This window comes from Gavialis gangeticus, unplaced genomic scaffold (genome assembly GCF_001723915.1).
Source record: "Gavialis gangeticus isolate Ggan-Ray unplaced genomic scaffold, GavGan_comp1, whole genome shotgun sequence".
In the NCBI taxonomy this organism is placed as follows: Eukaryota; Metazoa; Chordata; order Crocodylia; family Gavialidae; genus Gavialis; species Gavialis gangeticus.
The window spans coordinates 87,851,634-87,873,387 of NW_017729031.1; the positions used below are offsets into that span (position 1 = coordinate 87,851,634).

A 21,754-nucleotide genomic window follows, 5' to 3' on the forward strand; every position below is an offset into this window, starting at 1 on the left:
CATCTCACTTCGTGTTTTAACAACCAAAAATTTTGCTGAAGCAGAAATTGTCTTCTGAACCTGTTGTATGGAAAGGCTCATCTCACCAATTCTAGGGCCCTCAGGACAGAAGTCTGCTTATGGACTTGAAAACAATAGAGCATATGTTTCCCTTCTGTGGAAAAAAAGCACGAATGAGACACTCATGTAAGAACATCTCTAGATAACCAAGAGGACAGCTTGAAACAGCAGGTTGAATGCCAGTCAAAAATTAAGATGTTGGAAGGAGCAGAGAGCAGTAACAGTCAGAAAACATCCCAGCCTCTATATAGGCAATGAGGTAACATAAACTTTGTGCCATGACATAAGCCCACCTTATAGCCTTCCCTTATGTGGATCCCCACTGCCACAGTGGGGAAGCACAAGTTCCCAGAAATGCAATCAATGTGATTACTGCTCACATTCAACAGGATGTTATTTTACAGAAACAGCTTTCAGTGGTGGCTAAGCCTTTCATATACGTTCTTTTGATAGAGTTCATGAGGTACAGAATCATACAGTATATCCAGAAGCACGTCCAGGATTTTGTAAAATGGGATGCAGGAACTGCATCAGTGCTGCAGAGGTAGAGCAGCCTCCCACTCCCAGCTCCCCCAACCCCACCCCCAGGGTGGGCAGAACCCACTGCAGCAGCAGCAGCAGCAGCAGCAGCAGCAGCAGCAGCAGCTGAGGTCTTTTTTTTAAAGTCTCTTAAATCAAATAATAATCTTCCCTCCCACTTCCTTACCCTCCATGCTCTTCTTCCCTGCAATTTCTCACGTCCCCTGCCCTCTGCTGCAATTGTCCCCAGCTGACCTGGAGGCTTGGGGGAGCTCCAGAGCCTACTTCAGCTGGGCTAGGAGACAGTCTCAGCCAGAGACAGCAGAAGTGGTGGCAAAAGGATGGGGGAAGTACTTAGCTGATTTGGGGACTTAAGAAATCCCTGGCTGCTGTTCCTGTGTCGTCATTAACTGAAAGGCTACTATACCACCTCTGGATCCACCCCTGAGTATTTCCCTGTTATTTTGAGCTAGGCAGTGGTATTCTTTTTGTCAGATTCAGTGCTTTTTCACCTCCTGCTTGTGTTCCCTATGGTTGCCTCTCCTTAAAGTGACAATGAAGCTTCTATAGAAACAAAAGCAACAACCTGATTGCTTTAAATACTTTAGCTATTCCTTCAGTAAAATCTTTGGTAGTGGAACCATTTTCATCCAGATCTAGTAGGAGTTCAAGAAAGACATGTTTAACTTTTTTTTGGCATTATGCTTGCCATGAAAGACTGCTGCTAACAGTGTACCCTTAAAGAGCTGTATCTATCCTAAGCATGTCCCTAGCAGGGTTTAAGCCATTCTGTAGTGCCTTTGTTTCCATTTATTCAAAGGTCTTTTGGGCTTCATTTCCTTTGCATCTGACTAAGGCCATGGATAGGTGTTACGTGTCTAGCAAGAAATACACCCTTTTAATTCAGCAAAAAGCAAAGCTGTGCAAGTGGGTTTTTTTTGTGGAAAAAGCAGGTTGGTTCCACAAAGAACCTCTTTACAACAGCAACTTCTCAGCAGCACAAGGATTTCCAGCACCACATGTAACACCTGTCTGGTTATGTGGAGCATCACTGGATGTACCTTGATCCTCTGACACCCCAGGAGGCTGTGCTCTGTATCCCTGCCATGGCTCCAGAGACTGTGATTCACATCAGACTCTGCTACCCCAAGGAAGTGAAGCCTGGCCCACAAATAGCCATGTGTTTCCCCTGCTGTGCATTGTTCACCTTGTCTCTCTTCATGGACAAGAGAAAGTCCTTCATGCCCAACAAATGGGGCAGGAATCTGCCACTGAGACCCTTCTGCCATGCCAAAAACACTGATTTCTGCTGAACCATCATCTCTGGCATTATTTACAAGCCAGGCTGCAGGGAAGGCAGTGATCAGGGGGGTTTATTTTACAAGTCTTGAACCAGGGAAACTTTCTGTAAGGCAAATATGGTAGTTGGTACAGTACAGAAACCGACAAGACACTACAGAAACCAAGCAAGCATCCATGGGGGATTGAGTTTATGTCCAGGTCCTTCTTTTTACAAATGGCAAATGTGATGGCCAGAGTGAAGGGGAGGCTCCTCGGCACTTCTTCCGAAACAGAGGCAACACTGGAGCCTTGCAGGACTGTAACATAACCTGTGTATGCTTAGTGTTGAGATTGGCTGCTGTAATTCACAAAGACCATAGTGGAGACCAAAAGGAATCCATGAAGCCCACCTCCTGAAGTGTTAGAGCCCTTCCCTGCTGCCAGTCTCTGCCCTGTGGCTTTGGCAGCCCAGTACCGAGGGCTGAGCAAGGAGTCCTTGGTGGGTATGGTTCCATGGGTGGCCAGCTAATCAGTTCTTTTCTCTGGACTGGGCTATCCTCAGGAACCTCCAGAGACAAGGGCCCCTGCAAAGCATGCTGGGATCTCTTCACACCAGCCTCATGGATGAGGAGCATCAATTGTGTGGGCTCTTGCAATGCTTTGAAGTACTCCAGACAAGAGGGCACTTGAATGCCTGTACACACATTTCTTGCCATGTTTTCATGGGTGGTGCAGATTGTAGCCAAGGAGAATGGCTTCTTTCATCTTCCAGAATCAGTGTATAATGCTGTAGGAAGATAATCAGTGGAAATGTGAGCAGTTAGACTTTTTAGTATGTAGATGAATAAAGACAGGAATATTCAATCATTTTCAACTTTGAGAGGTCATAAGGTATCACAGTGAAGAGAAAAGATTAATAGAATTACCTGTATTTAATTCCTTGTGAACATTTAAAAAAACCAACTGATTTGTTTTCCAAGATGCTGAAGTGGAGGATTGTACTAACATGTTTATTAAATTCAATGGAAGTCACTCTCTCTACATTTTTAAATGTCTAGCAGACTCCCTGTCCCCCAAAATGTTCAAAATAGTTGCTCAAAAATAATTGCACAATTTAAAAGGATGGCTGGGGAAAATCAATGAAAAGAGAAACAACTTCTGGATTTTCATGGTTCAGAAAATGAATTGATTTTTTGTTGTTCCTGTTGATTTAAACTCTAAGTAATTGCAAAGTAATGGTACAGCAGCTGTTACACAGGTCAAGTCATACAGCTTCCCTAAATTCAAGGATTCTGAGGTCAAATTAATCAGTCTGAAACCAAAAGGTATTACATGGTTGTAGACGGGGCTGTAAAAGTATCCCATGAATGTTTCTCTTTCCTAGGAGCATATAGAAATCCCTATCCCAAGGTACTTTATTAAGGAGAAGCTCAAGGTCCTGAAGGAGAGGGAGAAAATCCTTGCTCGGATTTTAGTTAATGCTGGATTGCAAGACATTGAACCGGTTAGTACTCAAACATTCGGTAATTATCTAGTCATTTGAAACTAAACATTTTTGTACCTGTAAGAATGAATGAACTTCATTTTCTCTATAACCAACCTGAAAGAAATTAAAGTGAAAATAATTTTATGTAGTATACTGTATATTTAATTATTGACAGATGAGCCACAATGGAAAAAACATACCATGAATTTATTTCTGCCAATTTCAAGAAATCATGTTGTCAGTCTGAGTAGGATTAAAATGGTAATTTTAAAATAATCTGACTCCATTTTATTCTGTGCAAGTAACAGGAGGGATAGCACTACAGGCTCAGTTCAGTACATTACCCATGTGTATGACTGACATTACTACAGTGGAATTACTTGTGTGATTAAAATCAGGCATGCAATTAGGTATTTTGCTGAAATGTAATAGGAACAGATCATTCTTAGTTTAGGTTGCATAGGTATTACCCCTTGCTTTCAGTGCCTTATGCCAAAAAATGTTGTGGCATTTTCTTCACAGCTGTAGTTGCTAGGAGTAAGAAAATTGAAATTTAACATGGAGGTAGGCTTTAGACAGGAGATATGCATTTGAGTGCATGTGAAAATCATTTTTTTAAATCTGATAACATTAAGCACCTTTGAAAATAAAGTATCATATATGTGCAGTATTCCATATAAGATTTCCCTCCCTGATAACCTGAAATGCATGACTGGGCATGTACGTCTCCCTGACAAAAGAATGACCAATTAAAGTTGAATCTGCCAGATGGGGAGCCCCAAATGAACAGTTTACATGTTCTGCACTTCTTCAGACCTGAAGAAGGAAACCTTGTACCCAAAAGATTGCCTAACATCTCTCCTAACTATATAGTTGGTCCAGTAAAAGATAGCACCAAAAAACCCTTGCTTCTTGCGTATGTATTCATATTGACATCTACAAGGCTTCTTGTCATCTACAAGACTTCTAATATGACAGAAAGCTGTTACAAAGAATCTAACTTACAGAGCATATGCTAAAAATTAAATAGTTCAGCAAGGGACTGCTAAGCATGCCATTTGTATATTCTTGTATTTGTCCTTCTATGACAGCCAGATGTAAAAGTTTAGCACAGCCTGCTTAGCATAACAACTATTTACAGATGTATCAAATGTGGTTCTATATCCAACAGCATGTGTCAAAAACAAGAGAGGAAAATTTTCTGCCTTTCCAGAAATTGAATTGTATGCCCCAGTGGCACATCCAGGGATCTTTTGCTAACATGAGATGGTACTGACATATGACTTTTACCTGGTTTGCAATGGGGCTACTTTTATCTCGAAGGGCTTCCACTAAAATAACCTTATCTGTTCAGTTCACTGGAGCACACAGTGAATAAATGTAACACCTAAGTTTTCAAACTGATTTTAGAAAATAATTCTTAGGAACTGCACATCCTAACAACATGTTAATTTATCTATTTATTATTGGTTGTGTTATAGAAGAAACATATAAAGGTCATGACTTTCAAAGAAGCCATTAGAATAATCCAGATCTCTGAGCGGGCTCGGCAAGGTCGCCTAAGGGCTGAATTCATGAAACAAATCTACCTGGAAGAAAAGAGAGAAAGACAAGCTAGACTCCACAGTGGGAAAAGTCCAAATCTGGATGCTTCTGCAGTTTGTATACAAAAGGTGAAATGTGTATCTGTAAGAACAATAATGTTGGCAGAATGGATATAATGTGTTATGCTTATTTTTATTCTTGTGAACAAAAGTAAAGCTCATAGTGCATAGAATTCTGAATTGTCGCCTGAGTCCAGTACATATTTGTGCCATGGCTGTTTTGTCCCAGGGCACACCCTTGCGCGCACACTCTGGTGCACAGCAAATTGACCCAGGTGGTGTAGGGGAGGCTGGGGCAGCACCTGTGCTGGCCCCAGCAGCCTTACCTGGGGTCCTCAGGGCCTCCCAGGGAAGCAGCAGTGCTAGTCTGGCTGCTCGGAGTCTGGCCAGCAGCCAAAGCATGACTCAGGCTCCGTGTCTGGTGGCACATGCTACCGCTGCATACACTGGACTGCTTTTTTCAGCAGCGGTTTCTTTTTATACCAGGATCTCCTGGTGCCAAATTTTGGCACCTAACTACAAATTAGCAGCATGGCAAAATGGCTCACATGCACCACATGTGGTTTGTGGCACCTCAAACTGCTTTGAGGCATTGCAAACCACATGTGCATGCTCATCTGGACATGCCCACTGAGGACATCTCAATTGAGACTGGACTATGCACTAAAATCTAATTGAATGAAACAATCCTGTTTTAGTGAGGGGATGGATTAGAGAACCTACTCAGTCTTTTACAGCTGATTTCTGTGGCCCACACATTTTCCTCTCTGACCTCCACCTTCAGATCCCAGTGCATCTCAGGTGAGTTGTGTATTTTTGAGTAAAAGATACTGTTTTCTGTGGACAAAGAGCCCTTCTCTAAAGAAGCAGTAGGAAGGGGAAAAAAAACACTGAGAAAATATAGCCAATAAGTAGAGGCCACTGCTAATCTTCATACCCTTACGTATGAGTAGCTTTATGCAAGCACTCAAATATAGAGTCATAGAAAAATAGGGTTGGAAGGGGCCTTAAGAAATCCTCTAATCCAACCCCATTCCCAGGCTCCCCATCAAAGCCTTTCCAGACAAGTGTTTGTCTAATCTGCTCTTAAAAACTTTCAAGGATAGATTCCATAGCCTCTTTAGGAAATCTGTTCTGATGCTTCATCACCTTTGTAGCTAGAACATTTTTCCTAATATCAAACCACAATTTCCCTAGCAGAAATTTAAGACCATTGCTTCTAGTCCTATCTCCATCCTATTTATAACCACCCTTCAGGTATTTCAAGACTGTTATCAACCCCCCACTCCATCCCCATCTCCTCTTCTTCAGAATAAATAATCCCAGTTCTTCTAACCTTTTTCTTTTAAATCATGTCTCCTAGACCTCTAGTCATTGCTTTGCTTTCTGCTAGACTCTTTCTAATTCGTCTTCATCCTACAGGAAAGGAAGTGCCCAAAACTGGGTTCCAGATATACAGTACACTGCATGAGTAGTGCTGAATAGAACAGAAGAATCACTTCCCTTGATTGCAAGTGACTTCCCTCTTAATGCAGTGCAGTATGCTCTTGCCCTGATTTTGAACAAGAGCATACTGGTCAGCTTCTAGTTCATTATAAACCCCAGGTCCTTTTCTGCAGTACTGCAGTCTAACCAGTTATTCCCCGGGGGGCATGTCTACGCATACATTAATGCACTGTTGTTACTGCACATTAAGTTTAGCACCTGTAATAACTGGCACTACTGCACAGTAGTGCCAGTGCATGGTCTTTTAGTGATGCTAATGCACAGTAGACTAATTCTACTGCACATTAGCACAACTTTTGCCATGATGCACTAATGCACAAAATTAGTCTACTGTGCATTAATTGTTTCAGGTAGATGTGCCCAGTCTATATGTATATATGTGATTCTTCTGTTCTAAGTCAATTAATTCAGACCATTTTTCCAGTTTATGAAGATCCTAATCCAGTTTATCAATTTCCAGTTAAGCAAGGTCCTGAATACCAAGCCTACACTTCAGAATATCAACTCCACCGAGCTTGGTGTCATTTGCTCAGTCCTATCCTCCAAATCATTAATGAAGATATTGAACCCAGGACAGACCCCTGAGAGCCTTTAGACATTGAACCATTGACAATTAAAGATCCATACAGTGATGTGTCCATCTTACAGTATTTTTGTCTAGACTGCATATATATTTGCCTGATCACTAATTCAGTGAGAGCATTGGACCTCAGATCTAAATATGTTTTCAACTATGACTGCTTTATGATAAAATCTTTGTAAGGTATTGAGGGTGAGAACAGAATACCAGACTTACAGAATTTGTTTAATTGTTTAGCTCTATCCTGATAAGCTATATCACCCTAAGAAATCCTTGCCTCTTTAAAAAAAATACAGCAGATGGCAACCTGTTAAAGAGTAATTGCTTCAATTGTATATTCTGTTTTTCCTTCCTCTGTTTGTTTTTTCCTGTGCCTGCTGCAGTAAGGAAACTGTAACAAGGTCCATTTATCTCATTACAGTTGTGTTTACAATTCAGGTTTGGCGTGGTTATATCCAGAAGAAGAGAACTGAGAAAATTAGAGAAGAGGAAATGATATTTCTGGGAATGGTAAGTTGTGCTGCCTGAAGTATATAAAATATTTTTGAGATTTTGCCTTTTAGAATTTTATCATTAAACAGGAGAAAACAAGAAATTAATTCATAAAGAAGTCCACCTATTTGAAAAGGGTCTCTGTGATTAAAGAACTAAAATGATGGATTGTTCCGTTACCACACCATTAATCTTGTAATGAAAACTTCTGTGTTATACATAGATCCCGTGTCTACACTAGTGTGGATTCAGCCAGAATAACATTTGCCCCAGGCTTAGGCAAATTTAAGGCAGACACGGCAAAGGAAAGAAATGATGCTAGATCAGTCTTCAGCATAAAATGTCTGAGTACTCAAGCTGCCATAATTTTGAAGCAGAGTTGAAGCTGTCAGATCTTTGCATCATGCCCCTGTACAGACCCATTCTCATTGCAGGTGTATGGTTGGGGAAGGAATAGAAGAAGCTGCCAAAACATATCCTCTGGTCCATATTGGTAGAAATAACTAAAACATCATCTCAGATTACATGGCATGAAGAGGCAAAAGACAGAGATGTAAATCCATGTGACCTGTAGGGGGAAAGAAGGGCCCTGGAAAATCAACTTCCTATTCCAACATCATGTCTTACTTGCATGGGTTGAGAAGTGTTGCTTTCCCCCGGCTTCCTTGCTCCTAGGATATGGAGCTTCTACCAGCAGTCAGCTGGAAATGTGAATAGACTTTTGCTTTACAACTGACATTCTCTTCCTTCAAATCCATTATCTGTGCTCCACCATTACTCTTTGGTTTTTATTTCACATGATACTGCACAGGTACCAAAACCACAAGCTTCTTTTAACTACTGCTACAACATACTGTGGGTGCATCTACATGTGCACTTTACTGTGGAGTTAACTAATTAGTTCTACAGTAAAGAGTCACAGTCTAGATGTGCACCCCTATTAGGGCACAGTAAACCAATTAACTCCACCATAGAATCATACTGCCCAGTACAACTACTATCTAATGGTGAAGTATTTACTTGCACTCAAATGCATGTGTAGACTCTAACAAGGCTGGCTGGGGCACAAGGGTGCTACAGTGTGGGGAGTTTATTCCAGCACACTAATTTCATATGTAGATGGACCCAGTTAGAACTAAATTTCAAACAAAGACCTTTTACAATACTGCCGTACAATAATATTCACTGACAACAATAATATTCACTCTATTTTGTTAGCTTTAGTCTGCTGGGCATGATGTTTTATATTCTACAGCTATTAAAATATAATTAAAGAAAATCAGAGTTAACATTTATAACTAAACTCTCTACTTGCTCCAAACATAGGTTGTACAGTTTTCTTACTAACCAGTGAAATTATTCTTAGCAAGATCACACTTATGAAAACAAGTTCTATCCCTAACAATATATTTACAGAAAAGGAGCATTACTTAAGAATCTTCTGATTCTTTCCACAGAAATAAATTAAAATTACCTAATGTTATCAAGTTGAATGGGAAAATCTTCCCATTAAATAAAGTCTTCCCATCTTAAATAAAATCTTGTTATAGAATCTTTCCTTTCATTTCTCCTGTAGCCTCTATGAATGTTGTGGTCCCTTGTGGTCAGATGAGGAGTCGGTGCTTATTTTGATTCTCTCTGCTTTTCTCACTGAAGTCTGTGAGCAAACTCCCAGAAACTTCAACAGGAGCAGACTCAAACTTCTAGAATGCTGGGATTTATTGAACATAAAAGTTTTGGAAAATATGATTTGGGGAATTTAAGAGATCTTTTTTTGTCAAATTCCATAATGTTTACCTAAAAGACTTTGAGACCACTGTAGAACAGTGTAGGAGATAAAGAGTTATGATTTGGTATATAGCTGCATTTTTTTTCATGGGGCTAGTATCAAGAGTGAGACGAATAATGGATATGAAGACAGCCAGGTACTATATACTTCAGGAAACATAATCCCTCTCATCCCCATGAATGGTTAAAAATCTAACATGGCATCGAGTCTATTTGAATCCTGACCTTCTTTTAGAAATTGATAAATGCAACTCTGCGCTTACAGCCTTTATTCTTTATCAAATATCTAATCAAAGGATATGGGGGAAACAGATCCAGCAGATAAAAATTTGCCTTTTTTTCCAAGGTTTTCATAGTCCTGATTTGCATTTTTCCTGTATTTTTCATGGCACATTCCCTTCTGTGGCCTCCAAGGGAAACGAGTGGCAAACAAGCATCAGTCCATTTTGATAGATAGGCAGTGAGCTCCAGAGGTCAAGCCCCTTTGATGTATGATCATGTCAGGCCTCTAAAAAATGAGCCTACAACTTCATGTGTAAATATGTTGAATTTGCTTTTCTATTTCTTTCAGACTTAGATAAATTAGAGACCTGGCCATCCACTAATTTAAACCCTCTCCAAAGCAGTCCCAACTTCTATTGCAATAAATATAAATTCTCTTGTGACTACTGTTTTCAAATTATGTGTAAAGTGTTATAATTTAGATGATTATTTAAAATAGACATTGAAATTCTTAATGACAATTTTGTAGCATTCAGTTATATTAATCTAACAAAAATGTGAAGATACAAGAAACAAAGATGATTCAAGAACCGTTCTGTCTCTCTTTGAATTCAGAGTGCTTCATAAAAGGCCATTATATTTGCTGTCTGCTTAAAACAGGGAAAATTCTGTTTTCTGGGTGGATTCTATTTATTTTGTCCAGAGTCAAAGTAGCCCATTTTCAAGAGATTTTTCTTGGCTCTAGAGCAAAGTCTTGTTGTTATTATTATTTATTAGAATTTAATTGCAGGAACAGCATGATTCCCTCAGCACTTGTTTTTCTAAATCTCAAATAAATCATGATTCACAAAATGTGTTTAATTTCAAAAAGGCAGCAGCCCCACCAGGAACACATATATCTTTATAACTGTATCCTGACCTGCTTCCTGCTCTTCCTCATACTTTTGCCATGAAGCTTTGTACTAGCAGCTTTATAGTTAAGGCTGCAACCAACATTCCAGTGTATATTCTCTCTTTTAACTATGACTCTGATGAGTCCACTACTCAGTCCACTACATTTGATTATCTTGAAAGTGCATACTGTATCCAGAGGCAACCTAACTTTTTCCCCTACTCTCAGTATTTTAAAGGTATAGATCAGCCAAAGTGTGCCATGTTTCAGATTTCTGACTCCACCCCTCACCCTCCCCAGGTCTTCCTGCCAGCTGGGACTGCTCCACCCCATCTCAACATGCTGCGGCCCCTGGCACACATTAAAACACTGCACCTGGGAGCAATAAACTCCAATGTGAACTGTGCTGGAGTTTATTCCTATGTGCTAATTGCATATGTAGATGCACCCAGTGTCTATTTTTTTTACCTATCAGAAACAGACAGCTGTTAAGATTTTGGTCATTGGGGGCCAAATTCATCAGTGTTCTGCAGTTGGTTTTGTGTTGTCCCAGTGATACTAATCAACCATTAACCTGGCCTTACTCAATTTCCTTGCTTGATTCCCTTGCTGACAGAGGTCCTGTTTTCACTGAAATCTGGGGGAGCTGCTTTCATAACACAGCCAAATCCTCTGAGGAACTAAGGGCCTCCTGAAGTCAGTGGGAGTTGAGGATAGTCAGCACATCTTCGATGATTCTCAAAACCTGGCTGGATTAATCCTTTTAGAAGTGTAGAATTGTTCTCCAGCTGCACTTCATAGGCTCAAAATGCAGATTAATTTAAAGAAACTTATGTTAGAACAGATTTTCACTAGAGGTTATTTGCAAACTGGCTGCTTCTGCATATGTACAGCCTGTGGGAAAGTCTGAAAAATCAGAGAAAGAGGATAGGAAGTATTGTATGCCCTGGAGACTGAATGTGATATTGTAAATTTGGATTGCCTTGGGCAACAATAACTGGTTGGTGCAGACTGTAAGTGTAGAATAGGCAGCAGGGATTGTTTGCATCTAGTGTTGGTGCGTCCATTTCACTCTACATTACAAGGGATTGAGGGCTGAGTCCCACAAGGCAGTAAGCACTTTGTCCCCAATCTGACAAAACAAATACATGTTTAACTTGAAACACAGAGGCAGTCAGTCCCATTAAAGTTAAGTGCTTTACATATTTAAGGAACTTATGGGATTGGGCCCACAATTTGCTGGATGTGTGGATACATAAATACCAGCCTGGTCTCAAAGGCATATCAACTAGTGTACACTGTTATGCAGTTTTGACACTGTGCAGGATTTATACTCCTATCCAAAGAGTCTCTGGTACAATGTGTGTTAACATAAAACTTTTCCATATTGTTTTTTGGATAGTTATTCCTTCTTCTCTATGGTCTTCAAGTTAAAAGATATTAGGTGGTTTTAAATAAATAACTTTTCTCTCCTATTCACCTCTTCTAAGCCTACCCTAATTTAGGCATGTTGTTTTGAGTAATGATTGTACTTATACTGGAGGAAACAGTCTGGATTTGCCAAACATTTTTTTATGTTTTAAATTCTTAAAATATATTACATTTCAACCAGTCAAAAAAAATCAGTATTTCCCAGAATAGTCTTCTGTGTAAACATCGGAGGCTAGAACTAAATACATAATTACATTAGATATAACAAACTGCAAACTCTATAAATAAGCAGAACATGAAATAATTCCAATCTCCTAAAAAACGGCAAAGAGAAGAGCTGAGAGGTACCCAAAAGTTTGTTTGTATTAAACATAAGGATCAAATGCTTTTATCATGTACATGATGTTCCCAAATCCAGAATAAAGAGCCTTTTGTATTACCATATTTCAGTTTCTCCGCCTTCCCCCAATCAGCATGGGGATAAAAACTCCTTGTTTTACATTTGCATACAGGGAAACCTAATTAAATCCACTCTCTGTCATTAAACTGCTGCCGGAAGCAGCATGTGCTTAGTAATGTAAATCAGGAATGAAACTGATTAAATGCAGCCAACACTGAGCTTGATGGGCACCTATACATGTGATGGAGCTCTGCTTCGAAACGTGCTAATTAGCACCCATTGGTGCAGACTTGATTAATAGAGTCTGCTGCAAGTCTGCTGGAGTGTGCTAATTAGTGTGCTTCAGCAGCCTCCATGTTGTGTATTTAGCATCCTTGCATTTCAAAATGGCAACAGGGGCTTTAGTTAAACAAGATTTAGTTAAAGTGCTTGCACCACTGTTTTGAAGCATGGGACACTGAATAGATGTGATGCTGCAGGTACTTTAATTAGAGCAGCTCTCAGAACTGCTCTAATTAAAGTGCCTCCCACCCCCTTCACCCCAGATCACATGCATAGACAGTGAGTATAAAACACGTGGCATATATTGGGCAAACATACTGATAGGATTTTTTTTTTTTTTGGCCCTTAAAATATGCAGGTGTTCCCTCCACAGTAAATTGGCACTGGGCTTGGAGATACTGCAATACCAGGCTGGCTCCAGGAGGGCCAGAGGCAGCCCTGACACCCTCCCCTTGATGCCAAAAATGCTTGATCCCAGCCAACAAGCCAAGATGCTGCGTGGCCCTTAAAAAAAAACAAACAGTCAGTTGCTCCTCCCAGGGTGTTGCTGGCACCAGGCCTGGAGGTACTGCAATAGCAGGCCAGCACTGGGAGGGCCAGAGTGAGCTAAGCCTTGAAACCTCCTCTTGGTATTAAATATGCTTGATTTTAGCAAAAGGCTGAGATGCTGGTAGGAACCCACTAAAAAGATAAGTCCAGGATAGCCCACCTGAATAAGATATATGGTACTGCCCATTGTATTCAGTCCTTCTCAGCATTTACTCTTTTTCAAGCCATGGTGAGCCACTACATTGAATACATTTCAACTTCCTCTTCACTCCCACACCTGAGCTGTGCCTTTCTTCCCCATATCCAGTGATTCCTGTTTTTTCACCAGCCTTAAATGTCTGGCAGATATCACCAAATGAGGCCCCAAACTGTTCACCAAGAATCCCTCTGTTGCCCCCTCACTCAGCCTGTCGCATATGATTATTGTGGTCCTGCCCCCTCCATGACGTGGAGCTGGACCAAGTTGCCCCATGCCTCATCTGCATATACATTTTTAGAGAATCCCAGGACTCATGACAAGAACACCCAGTTCCAGTCATGAATGGTAGCTAATTTGTAGGGCTGTACAAAGCTTCAGTCGCTGATTTGATTTGGAGGAGATTCAGTGGCCAAATCTCTGAATCTGAATTGAATCAGGAGACCCATTCCCTTCTCTGAATCAAATTGGAAGCCTCTGAATCAATTTGGAGAGACTTGACGTTTCAGCCATAGACACGGCTTCATACGTTTTTTCCACGTACCTCAAGGTCCCAGGTGCAGCTCGTGAATGCTGAAATGGTGGGGCAGATGGAGAGTCCCAGGCCCCCATGCACTCAGTAGCAGACCCAGAAGTGGACCAGAAGTACTTCCACCCCACTTCCAGGTCTGCTGAGGAGTGTGCAGGACATCCCTCCGCCCCCCAGCTTGGTGACTGGTGCCTCTTGGGCCTGGGGGGGCACCCAGGGTCCCCCCGTGGCTGATCAGTCCACTTCTGGGTCCGCTGCCGAGTACTTCTGGTCCACTTCTGCATCCGCCCCATGGGACACTCCATCTGCCCCACCATCTCAGCATTCACAAGCCACACCTGGTACCTCAAGGTACGTAGAAAAAACATATAAAACTGTGTCTATGGCTGAATTGCTGATTCACTGAATCAGAATTGAATCTTCAGATTCAGCTGAATCGAATCGGGACAGTGATCTGAATCAGCGAATCAAATCACTGTTCCCCGAATCAGGCCGAATCCAAATCAAATACTGCCTGCTTCACACACCCCTACTAATTAACACATGAATACTTTGTGGAAGGTATCTGGAGTACACATATGCATTGAGCAGTGCTGAGCTATGGGGTAACCATGGCTTGAAATGCTGTTGACAAGTTCCAGACTGACGGATCTGGGATAGAGGAGACTTTCCTGGTGGCAGAGCCACACAGACATGAACAAATGAGCTTGACTCAGTCGATTTGGAATTCAGAACTAATTTGTCCTTAAGTCAACACCCTCCCCCCCAAAAAAAAACCTGTGCTAAAACTTGCAGCAATTTAAAAAAAAAGTGAAGTCTATGGATACCCATGGTAATTTGCCTATATGTAAATTATTAAAGACATGTTTATTTCAGTCAGTGTTTTCAAATTTGCCCATTATTTCAATGTGCTCAAATAGAGCAGGGTCTGACAGTCAGGGCAGAGGCAAAGTCTGCAGGGAGAAGTTAGGGGAGCAGAGGGTGAGGGGCCACCTGACCCCCAGATTTATTTTCCTTCCTGTAGCAGTGAAAAGGAGACAAATTCAAGTTTTGGAAGATTATAACAAATTTCTAAATTTCCATACATAGAATCTAATTATTGTGAGGTCATCTTGTAGTCAAGTAAATATGGCATTTTACCATTTGTATGTATTTTCAAAATCTGAACTAATTTATGCTAGTTTTGGTAGGTTTTTTTAAACTTTTATTTTCAAAATGATAAGTTATGGGGAAGTAATAGAGGCTGTCTATTCCTCTGATATTGCGCCTTTGTTTTATGAAGCCATGCTAATATCTAAACAAGTGGCATTTGCAATCAAAAATATACGTAGTAAAAGAAGTTTGGCAGTATGCTCAAAAATAATATCTGAAGTAAAAATAACCAGAACTATATGGAATTCTGTCATTCTGAATAAAAATATATTTTTCCCAATTCCACACCAAAATAATCTTTAAGCATTTTATAGTCTTTAATGTTCAATAAAAACTTTTTGTTAGAAAAAAGTAACAAAAACTGTAAATGGAGGCTTTTTCAGTAGTTTTCTACTATGTCCTCCTACCACAATAAGCATGGATGTTTGTATGTGACATGTATTTTAATTGGTAGAGCCACTGCAATGGGTCATATAGTGATGAGTTTTAATGAATACAGTACATTTCATTTAGCAATTCTTTTTTGTGCCTAACTTGGGACTTTAGAAATATAATGTATGTGGTGCTTTGAGGCTACCAATATGTACCCAGTGCAACGAAATCCAGTACTTGGATACATAACTCGAATTCGCATTAAAGTAACCCACTTTACAACGTAACAAATAGGGATACGTTCCAAGTCCTCGACTGTACTGACCCCCAGACCCATTTCTACCACTCCTACAAGACAATTTTGGTACTCGCCAACAGCAGACAGTGCACAGGTCACTATCATAATGGGGATGGCAACTACAGAAACACGTGTCGCAAACAACGAGCGAGGAGCACAGATCCACACCAGAGACTATATTTTGGTGCGTGTCACTCCCAAAATGCACCACACAAAGCAGCTGACTGAGGGCTTCCACCATACCGATCGTGTAAGAGTGAATTTACCTCACGTATAACAAGTTTTTGGTATAAAAAGGGTCATCACGTAAGAGTGAATTTGCACATACAGAACCTCCATAAAGTGAGGAAAATCTGTATTTGGTAAGAAGAGAGACATGTTTAAAGTATATTCTCATATTTAGTTTGGAGGCATAAAGGAGTACCACAAAAAAATCCCAATTAAGTAATAGCATGAGAAGCTTGAAAGCAGACTAAGTGAATTTTCATTGGACTGAAGTTTGACATTCCATAGAGTAGAGTAATTGACCTCTGATGGGCTAGAGGATGACCCGCTTAACCCTTTCTGGTAAGCAGTTACTCATATGTGCAGTCATATTTAATTCAGTGCAACTGTTTGTGTCGGTAAGGGTGTCTGTAACCTGACCATTAAGAAATATGCTTTTTGCTGAGAAAAATGGCTCTCTACCAGAGAAGTGTATTGTCAAGCACATAAAAAAGACCAAAAAACCCCCAAATATCTAGTAAACTAAATCTAGTTAAAGAATAAAACCTTGTAGATTATAAAACATTGAATTATACAAAAGAGAAATATATACACTCTAGAAATCCCATAAAAATCTGCAGTTTTGACCCACAGGACAGAAAAAAGAAACTGAAATACTTTGTCCTGAAAGAAGTAAATAAAAGTACAGTAAAACCTATCTTTCAGGGACTATATGAATATTGGTCCTGGTATATAACATAGAAAAATATATATATTTATTTGATCAAAATCTATTTTTCCTCCTAAATGTGGTGTTAATGGAACAATTGAGCAGTTAGTTCCACAGCATGGGGCATTCTATATGCAGAAGTATAGCCTTAAGGATGTTCAGCCAGCCTGCACACCTCTAAGTGTTTTATAATGAACAATAAAGCAGTCTGGCTTGGAAAAAGAGTTTCGAAGCTGACTAAGCACAAAGTGAGTCTTTTCAACCTAAGGTGGTATCCTCAAGTGAGTTTTTAAGTGAAGAGTATTAAGTGAAGAGACGTTGCTTCATGTGGTCTTACCTTTAAAAATGCAGGGAGCATCTACTTCCTCCTACTGAAAGATGTTTTTGTTCTATAAAACTTAAAATATTATTTGGAAAGAAGCAAAGAATAGAAGCAAGCAGCTTGCTCATCAGTATCCTTGTGACTGATGAGATGGAATAAAATTCTCTTTTAGACAAATGTCCATTTTGCCTTATTAATTTAAACAAGGATTTTAAAGACAAAGCCCATCAAACATTAGCTAAGCATTTTGAGTTAATGGACCATATAGTCCTATTTTCCCCACAAACTCAGGAAGCTTCACATTATGTCCTATTTTTACAGCAACATCAATTATTAATATGTATACTTTTGCTGACAGAAGACCTCTCTAAAAATGTGAGTTTCGTTATCCAGTTCTGGGTCATTAACTGTGGAAAGCTTGTAAATATAATGGTTTATTCACATGGGAAGCCTTCATTAAGATGCATTATTCTACAGTTGATGTGGCGGTTGTGCATTATCAAGTTCGCTGTCTCCATCTAATATTTGCAATTTGTTTTTAAATGAGTTGCTGTTTGTTGGGGAAGTTAACAAATTTGAATTTCACATGGCCAGAGAAATTTCTTTAAGATGGAAAAATGCTTCTGCCCCCAAGGAAAAGCTATTTATTAGCATCTCACTGGAGAATACCTCCCCCAGATTCAGAAGTAGCCCCATTAGAGGCATTCAAAGAAACAAAGTGAAATAGAATTTGGTTTTTGTTTTTTTTACTAACATGCTCATTAAGTATATAAATCTATGAAAACACACCTGTCATCCTGTTTTGTATAGCACTTTAAGAATGTGACTAGGAATGGAATAATGTTCTGAAACATTATAGCAGATGACTTTTCAGCTGGACCCTGTGGTAACTGGAGTTAGTGGGACCATTACTGTCATGGGGGACACAGAGGGTCAAACTTTCTAACAGTTTACTGTTTACTTCCTCTAGTCTTGGATGCTCTACATCAGTGTTTCTCAACCCATGGTATGCATACCCCTAGGGGTACATGAGACACGGGCAGGAGGTACACAGGTGCCGTGTTTTGAGTTTGGCTCGCCCCCCTGACTGGCATGTTGGAGACATCTTTGCCTGTTTGGGCTGGAAGTTCCAGCCACCTCCCCTCCTACCATGACTGGTGCACTAGGGCTTTTACTCCCCGATATCAGTGTGCCAGGGCAGGGGGGGGGGGGCCCACACAGGCTGCTTAACCCGGGGTTGTGGTCTGCAAGAAAAAAGTGGGACTTGGCTGGTGGCTCCAAAACCAGAAGTGCCACGGTGGGACTTCCGGTTTTGCTTTTGCCACGTCGATTGGCAGGTGGCACTGCTCTACATATATAGGTTATGGTCCATGCTCCTTTCCTTTAAGGTATGTAAAAGAACTCAACCAGAGTCACCCTGCTGGGTTGTGTAGGTTCTTTGTTATCTCTGATATACAAGAGGCCATTAAAGCAGTTTACAGAGACCAGACAATGTTAACGCTGCATATCTAGTATACATACAGGGGTTTGAGAAATATGGAATCCCACAGTAGGTGAAACTTAAGATGACTTAAAATAGAAACTTTCATTACACAGTTGACAGCTTAAGGTCTAAGCACAGCTGCAATACACTATACTCTTCGGTGATCAGTAAATGAAGAAGATAGAATGTTTTTTCTCTAATTCAGAATGTCATGATTACTGCCAATTTTATTTAAAATTAAAAACAGACTTTTCAACTGGTGTAAAAGAATTAACATATATTGTATATAATTAGTTTCCATGTTTCCTTGTGTATTCTGTTTTCCCTGGCAGTTGTGTGGGTCTTTTAAATGACACATATTTTTGAAAATACAGTTATAAATATACAAAAGTCAGTGGTGGTACTCAGGAGCGGAAGAACCTAAAACTAGCCAGTTTTGTTGCTAGATAAATCACATTAGCATGCTCTTTGTAATTTTTCAGAATGATAGGGCATCTAGCTCTTTCCCTGCATCAGGAGTTTTTTTTGTGACGTATGCATTACATGATTTTTTTACTGCAGTTAACAGCACGCCTTTTCTGTGAAAACAGAAGCCAGCTTTCACATCTTACATGTGTAGACCTCATGGTCTTCACTAATAAACAGAATCATTATGTGTCTTCTACACTAGACTGCTATGAATCTTTCAGTGCTCATTTATCACAGCCATTGTTGTTTCTTAGTCCAGTCTCTCCCCTATACTGTGGGAATGTATTATTAAGGCACTGTGCTTCACAAAGAACCCACAATTTGCAATTGCTTATTCAGCATTAAAAGAACTTCAGAATATTCACTTTTTATTAACTTATACCTCAGTTACTCATCAGATTGATTTACCAGTCAGCACTAACTCCCACTTAAATCAGGTGTCCTTTTTGGATTCGTTGTATTGCTGTCACTCTCTTGTTGGCTCCCTTCCACATGTACGAGTGCATGCAGTACACCCTCTAATTCTTGTTTATCTGGCCCTTTATATTTGAGCCAGCTCCATTTTCTCAGTGATGGAAACAATCAAGCAGGAACACATTTCATGTCAAGACCTGCCTCTTACTCTATGTAAATAAACAATTTCCATGTGAATAATTACTGTAACTTAATTAAGAAAATATTAAGAAAAGAAAGGAATCCAGATCAATGGTCATACCATAAAGTTTAATAAAAAGTAAATTTTATTCATTTCCTCTTTTACTGTTTCATTATCAAGACTCACAAAGAAAATGTTCACAGTCTCTCTTGTGTAAGTAGTATGCAGTTATTTTTTTTAGTAAACCAATACTCTGATCATTAAAAATGAAAAAAAACAACAGACTATCTCTTGCATACAGAAAGACTGCTTTTGTGGATATTTCTGTAGGTATGGCTACAGCCCGTATATATTAGCCCAAGCTAGATTTAAACTAACTGGCTTGGGTACTGATATCAGTGTAACTCAGGGGTGGACAATTATTTGGGTTGGAGGACCACTTAGGGAGTTTGGGCAAGGTGTTGCAGACTGGGTCAGCACCTCCCTGCCCCCCAACCCCAACAGCTCACCAAAACACTCTAAGTGGCCCTCCAGCCCAAATAATTGCCCATGCCTGGGCAGAGAGAGCAGGGTTAGGGAAATGTAACCTTTGTTATCTCCTTTTCCCTGCAACCCCATCCCAAGTCCCTGGCACAGAGCCAGACCAGTGCCACACTGCATTCCCACATGCTGACTCAGGCCACGTGGCACAGCTGGCCCAGCTCCTGCCCAATCTGATCACATGCTGGGGACTCAGGCTGGGGAAGGAGGTGCAGGGAGAAGGGGGGAAACTGCAACACGGACTTGGCCAGGTCCACATGACCCATGGATCCTGGCCCCTTCTTCCTGTACCCTTCCCTGTCGCAAGTCCCTGGCATGCAGCCAGGTGAGGCAAGAGCCATGCCAGCTGCACCCATGCGACCTGAAGCAGCATGCAGGAACACAGTGTAGCATTGGCCTGGCCCTGTGCCAGGGACTCAGGATGGGGGAGGGGACACAGAGAGAAGGGAGCTGGGAGCTGCAGGTTGTCTGGACCTGGCCAGGCTGGTGGTGCGTTGTGTTCCCCACTTTTCCCTGTACCACGTCCTCTGCCCCAAGTCCCCAGCATGTGGCCAGGCTGGTGCCACGCTGTGTGTGTTCCCACATGCCACTTTAGGACCTGTGAGTGCAGCTGGCATGGCACCTGCTCAACCCAGCCATGTGCCAGGGATTCAGGGTTGGGTAGGGGCCTCACCAGCTGCTCCAGCTGCACCTACTTGGTGCAGCCCAAAAGAGTGTGCATGAACACGCTGCAGCACTTGTGCCTATGCCCCTACCAGACCCTGATATGGCAAAGTCTAGATAACCCGTGGCTCCTGGCCCTCTTCCTCCTGCAGCCCCTGCCCCATCAGCAGGGAGAACCTGCCTCAGCTTTGACTCACCAGGAAGAGGGTCAGAGCGGTGTGCAAACAGCTTTGCAGAGCAGAAGCCTGGCTAAGAGCTCAGCACCCCCTGCCTTCGAACTTACATTGGTGGCTAGGGGGCAGGACAGGGAAGGCTAGCCAGGGAGGGGAGGTGAGTGGCTGCTGATGCTGCAGCTGACTGGCATGGGAAAGCATGAGAGGCACTGAAAGCCATGGCAGCTGTGGACTAGATACAGTTTTCCTTCAAAGAAATAGCCATGGGCAGGGTAAAATTATTCGGTGGGCTGGATTGAGCCCTCAGGCCATATTTTGCCTACCCCTAGTGTAACTGTTAGAACACAGAGATAACCAAGAGCTAACTCCCATGCTGTTACATCTAAAGAGTAATAAACATCCCAGATAGTCAGCTTAAAGTTATTTGGGGTATGTTTACACTCTGTAGTTGCACCTTTGGAATTCATACGTACTGGGCATGTCTATGTGTTGCTGTATAGTGACATTGTTACTGTGCTGTGTTTTAGTACTTGCTTTGTGGAAGTACTAAAATGCGGTGCAGTAACTGCCCATACTGCAGTATATGGGTGGCACGTGCTTAGATTCACTGGTTATGTCACCATAGCAGCACACTAGAACTAGGGAGTGCACAACTGCCGTGATGTAGCTGGCAATCGGGGGTAGACGCATGTGATTGCTACATTGCCATAGTGTGCTATACAGCAACGTCGAACATTGCTGTGTCGCTATTGGGCGACGTGTAAACATATCCACTGGGTGCATCTACACGTGCAATTAACATGAAGCAATAAACTCCACAGCAGTTTGAGCCAAAGTAAACTACTCCCAGGCACAGCATCCACATATGCACCCATGACAGCAGCAATTAGAGCTGAGGCAGAGCAGGCCAGGTTGGCAGAGGACATGGGGGGGGGGG

At 41.2% G+C, this 21,754-nt stretch overlaps 1 protein-coding gene and 1 long non-coding RNA gene across 2 annotated transcripts in view; one reads left to right on the forward strand and one right to left on the reverse strand.

Moving 5' to 3' along the window:
- The window catches only part of IQCA1 (IQ motif containing with AAA domain 1), a 228,767-nt gene that overhangs the window by 29,429 nt on the left and 177,584 nt on the right, over nt 1–21,754 (forward strand). The window contains exons 3-5 of the mRNA XM_019523351.1: nt 3,245–3,364; nt 4,828–5,019; nt 7,475–7,546. Coding sequence (XP_019378896.1) covers nt 3,245–3,364; nt 4,828–5,019; nt 7,475–7,546 — 384 coding nt within the window. The remainder of the gene's footprint in view (nt 1–3,244; nt 3,365–4,827; nt 5,020–7,474; nt 7,547–21,754) is intronic.
- Nucleotides 699–21,754, reverse strand: part of LOC109301949 — a 98,555-nt gene continuing 77,499 nt past the window's right edge. Inside the window, exons 4-5 of the long non-coding RNA XR_002098667.1 lie at nt 3,817–3,877; nt 699–2,647 (exon numbers count right to left, since the gene is read on the reverse strand). This is a non-coding gene — a long non-coding RNA (uncharacterized LOC109301949). The remainder of the gene's footprint in view (nt 2,648–3,816; nt 3,878–21,754) is intronic.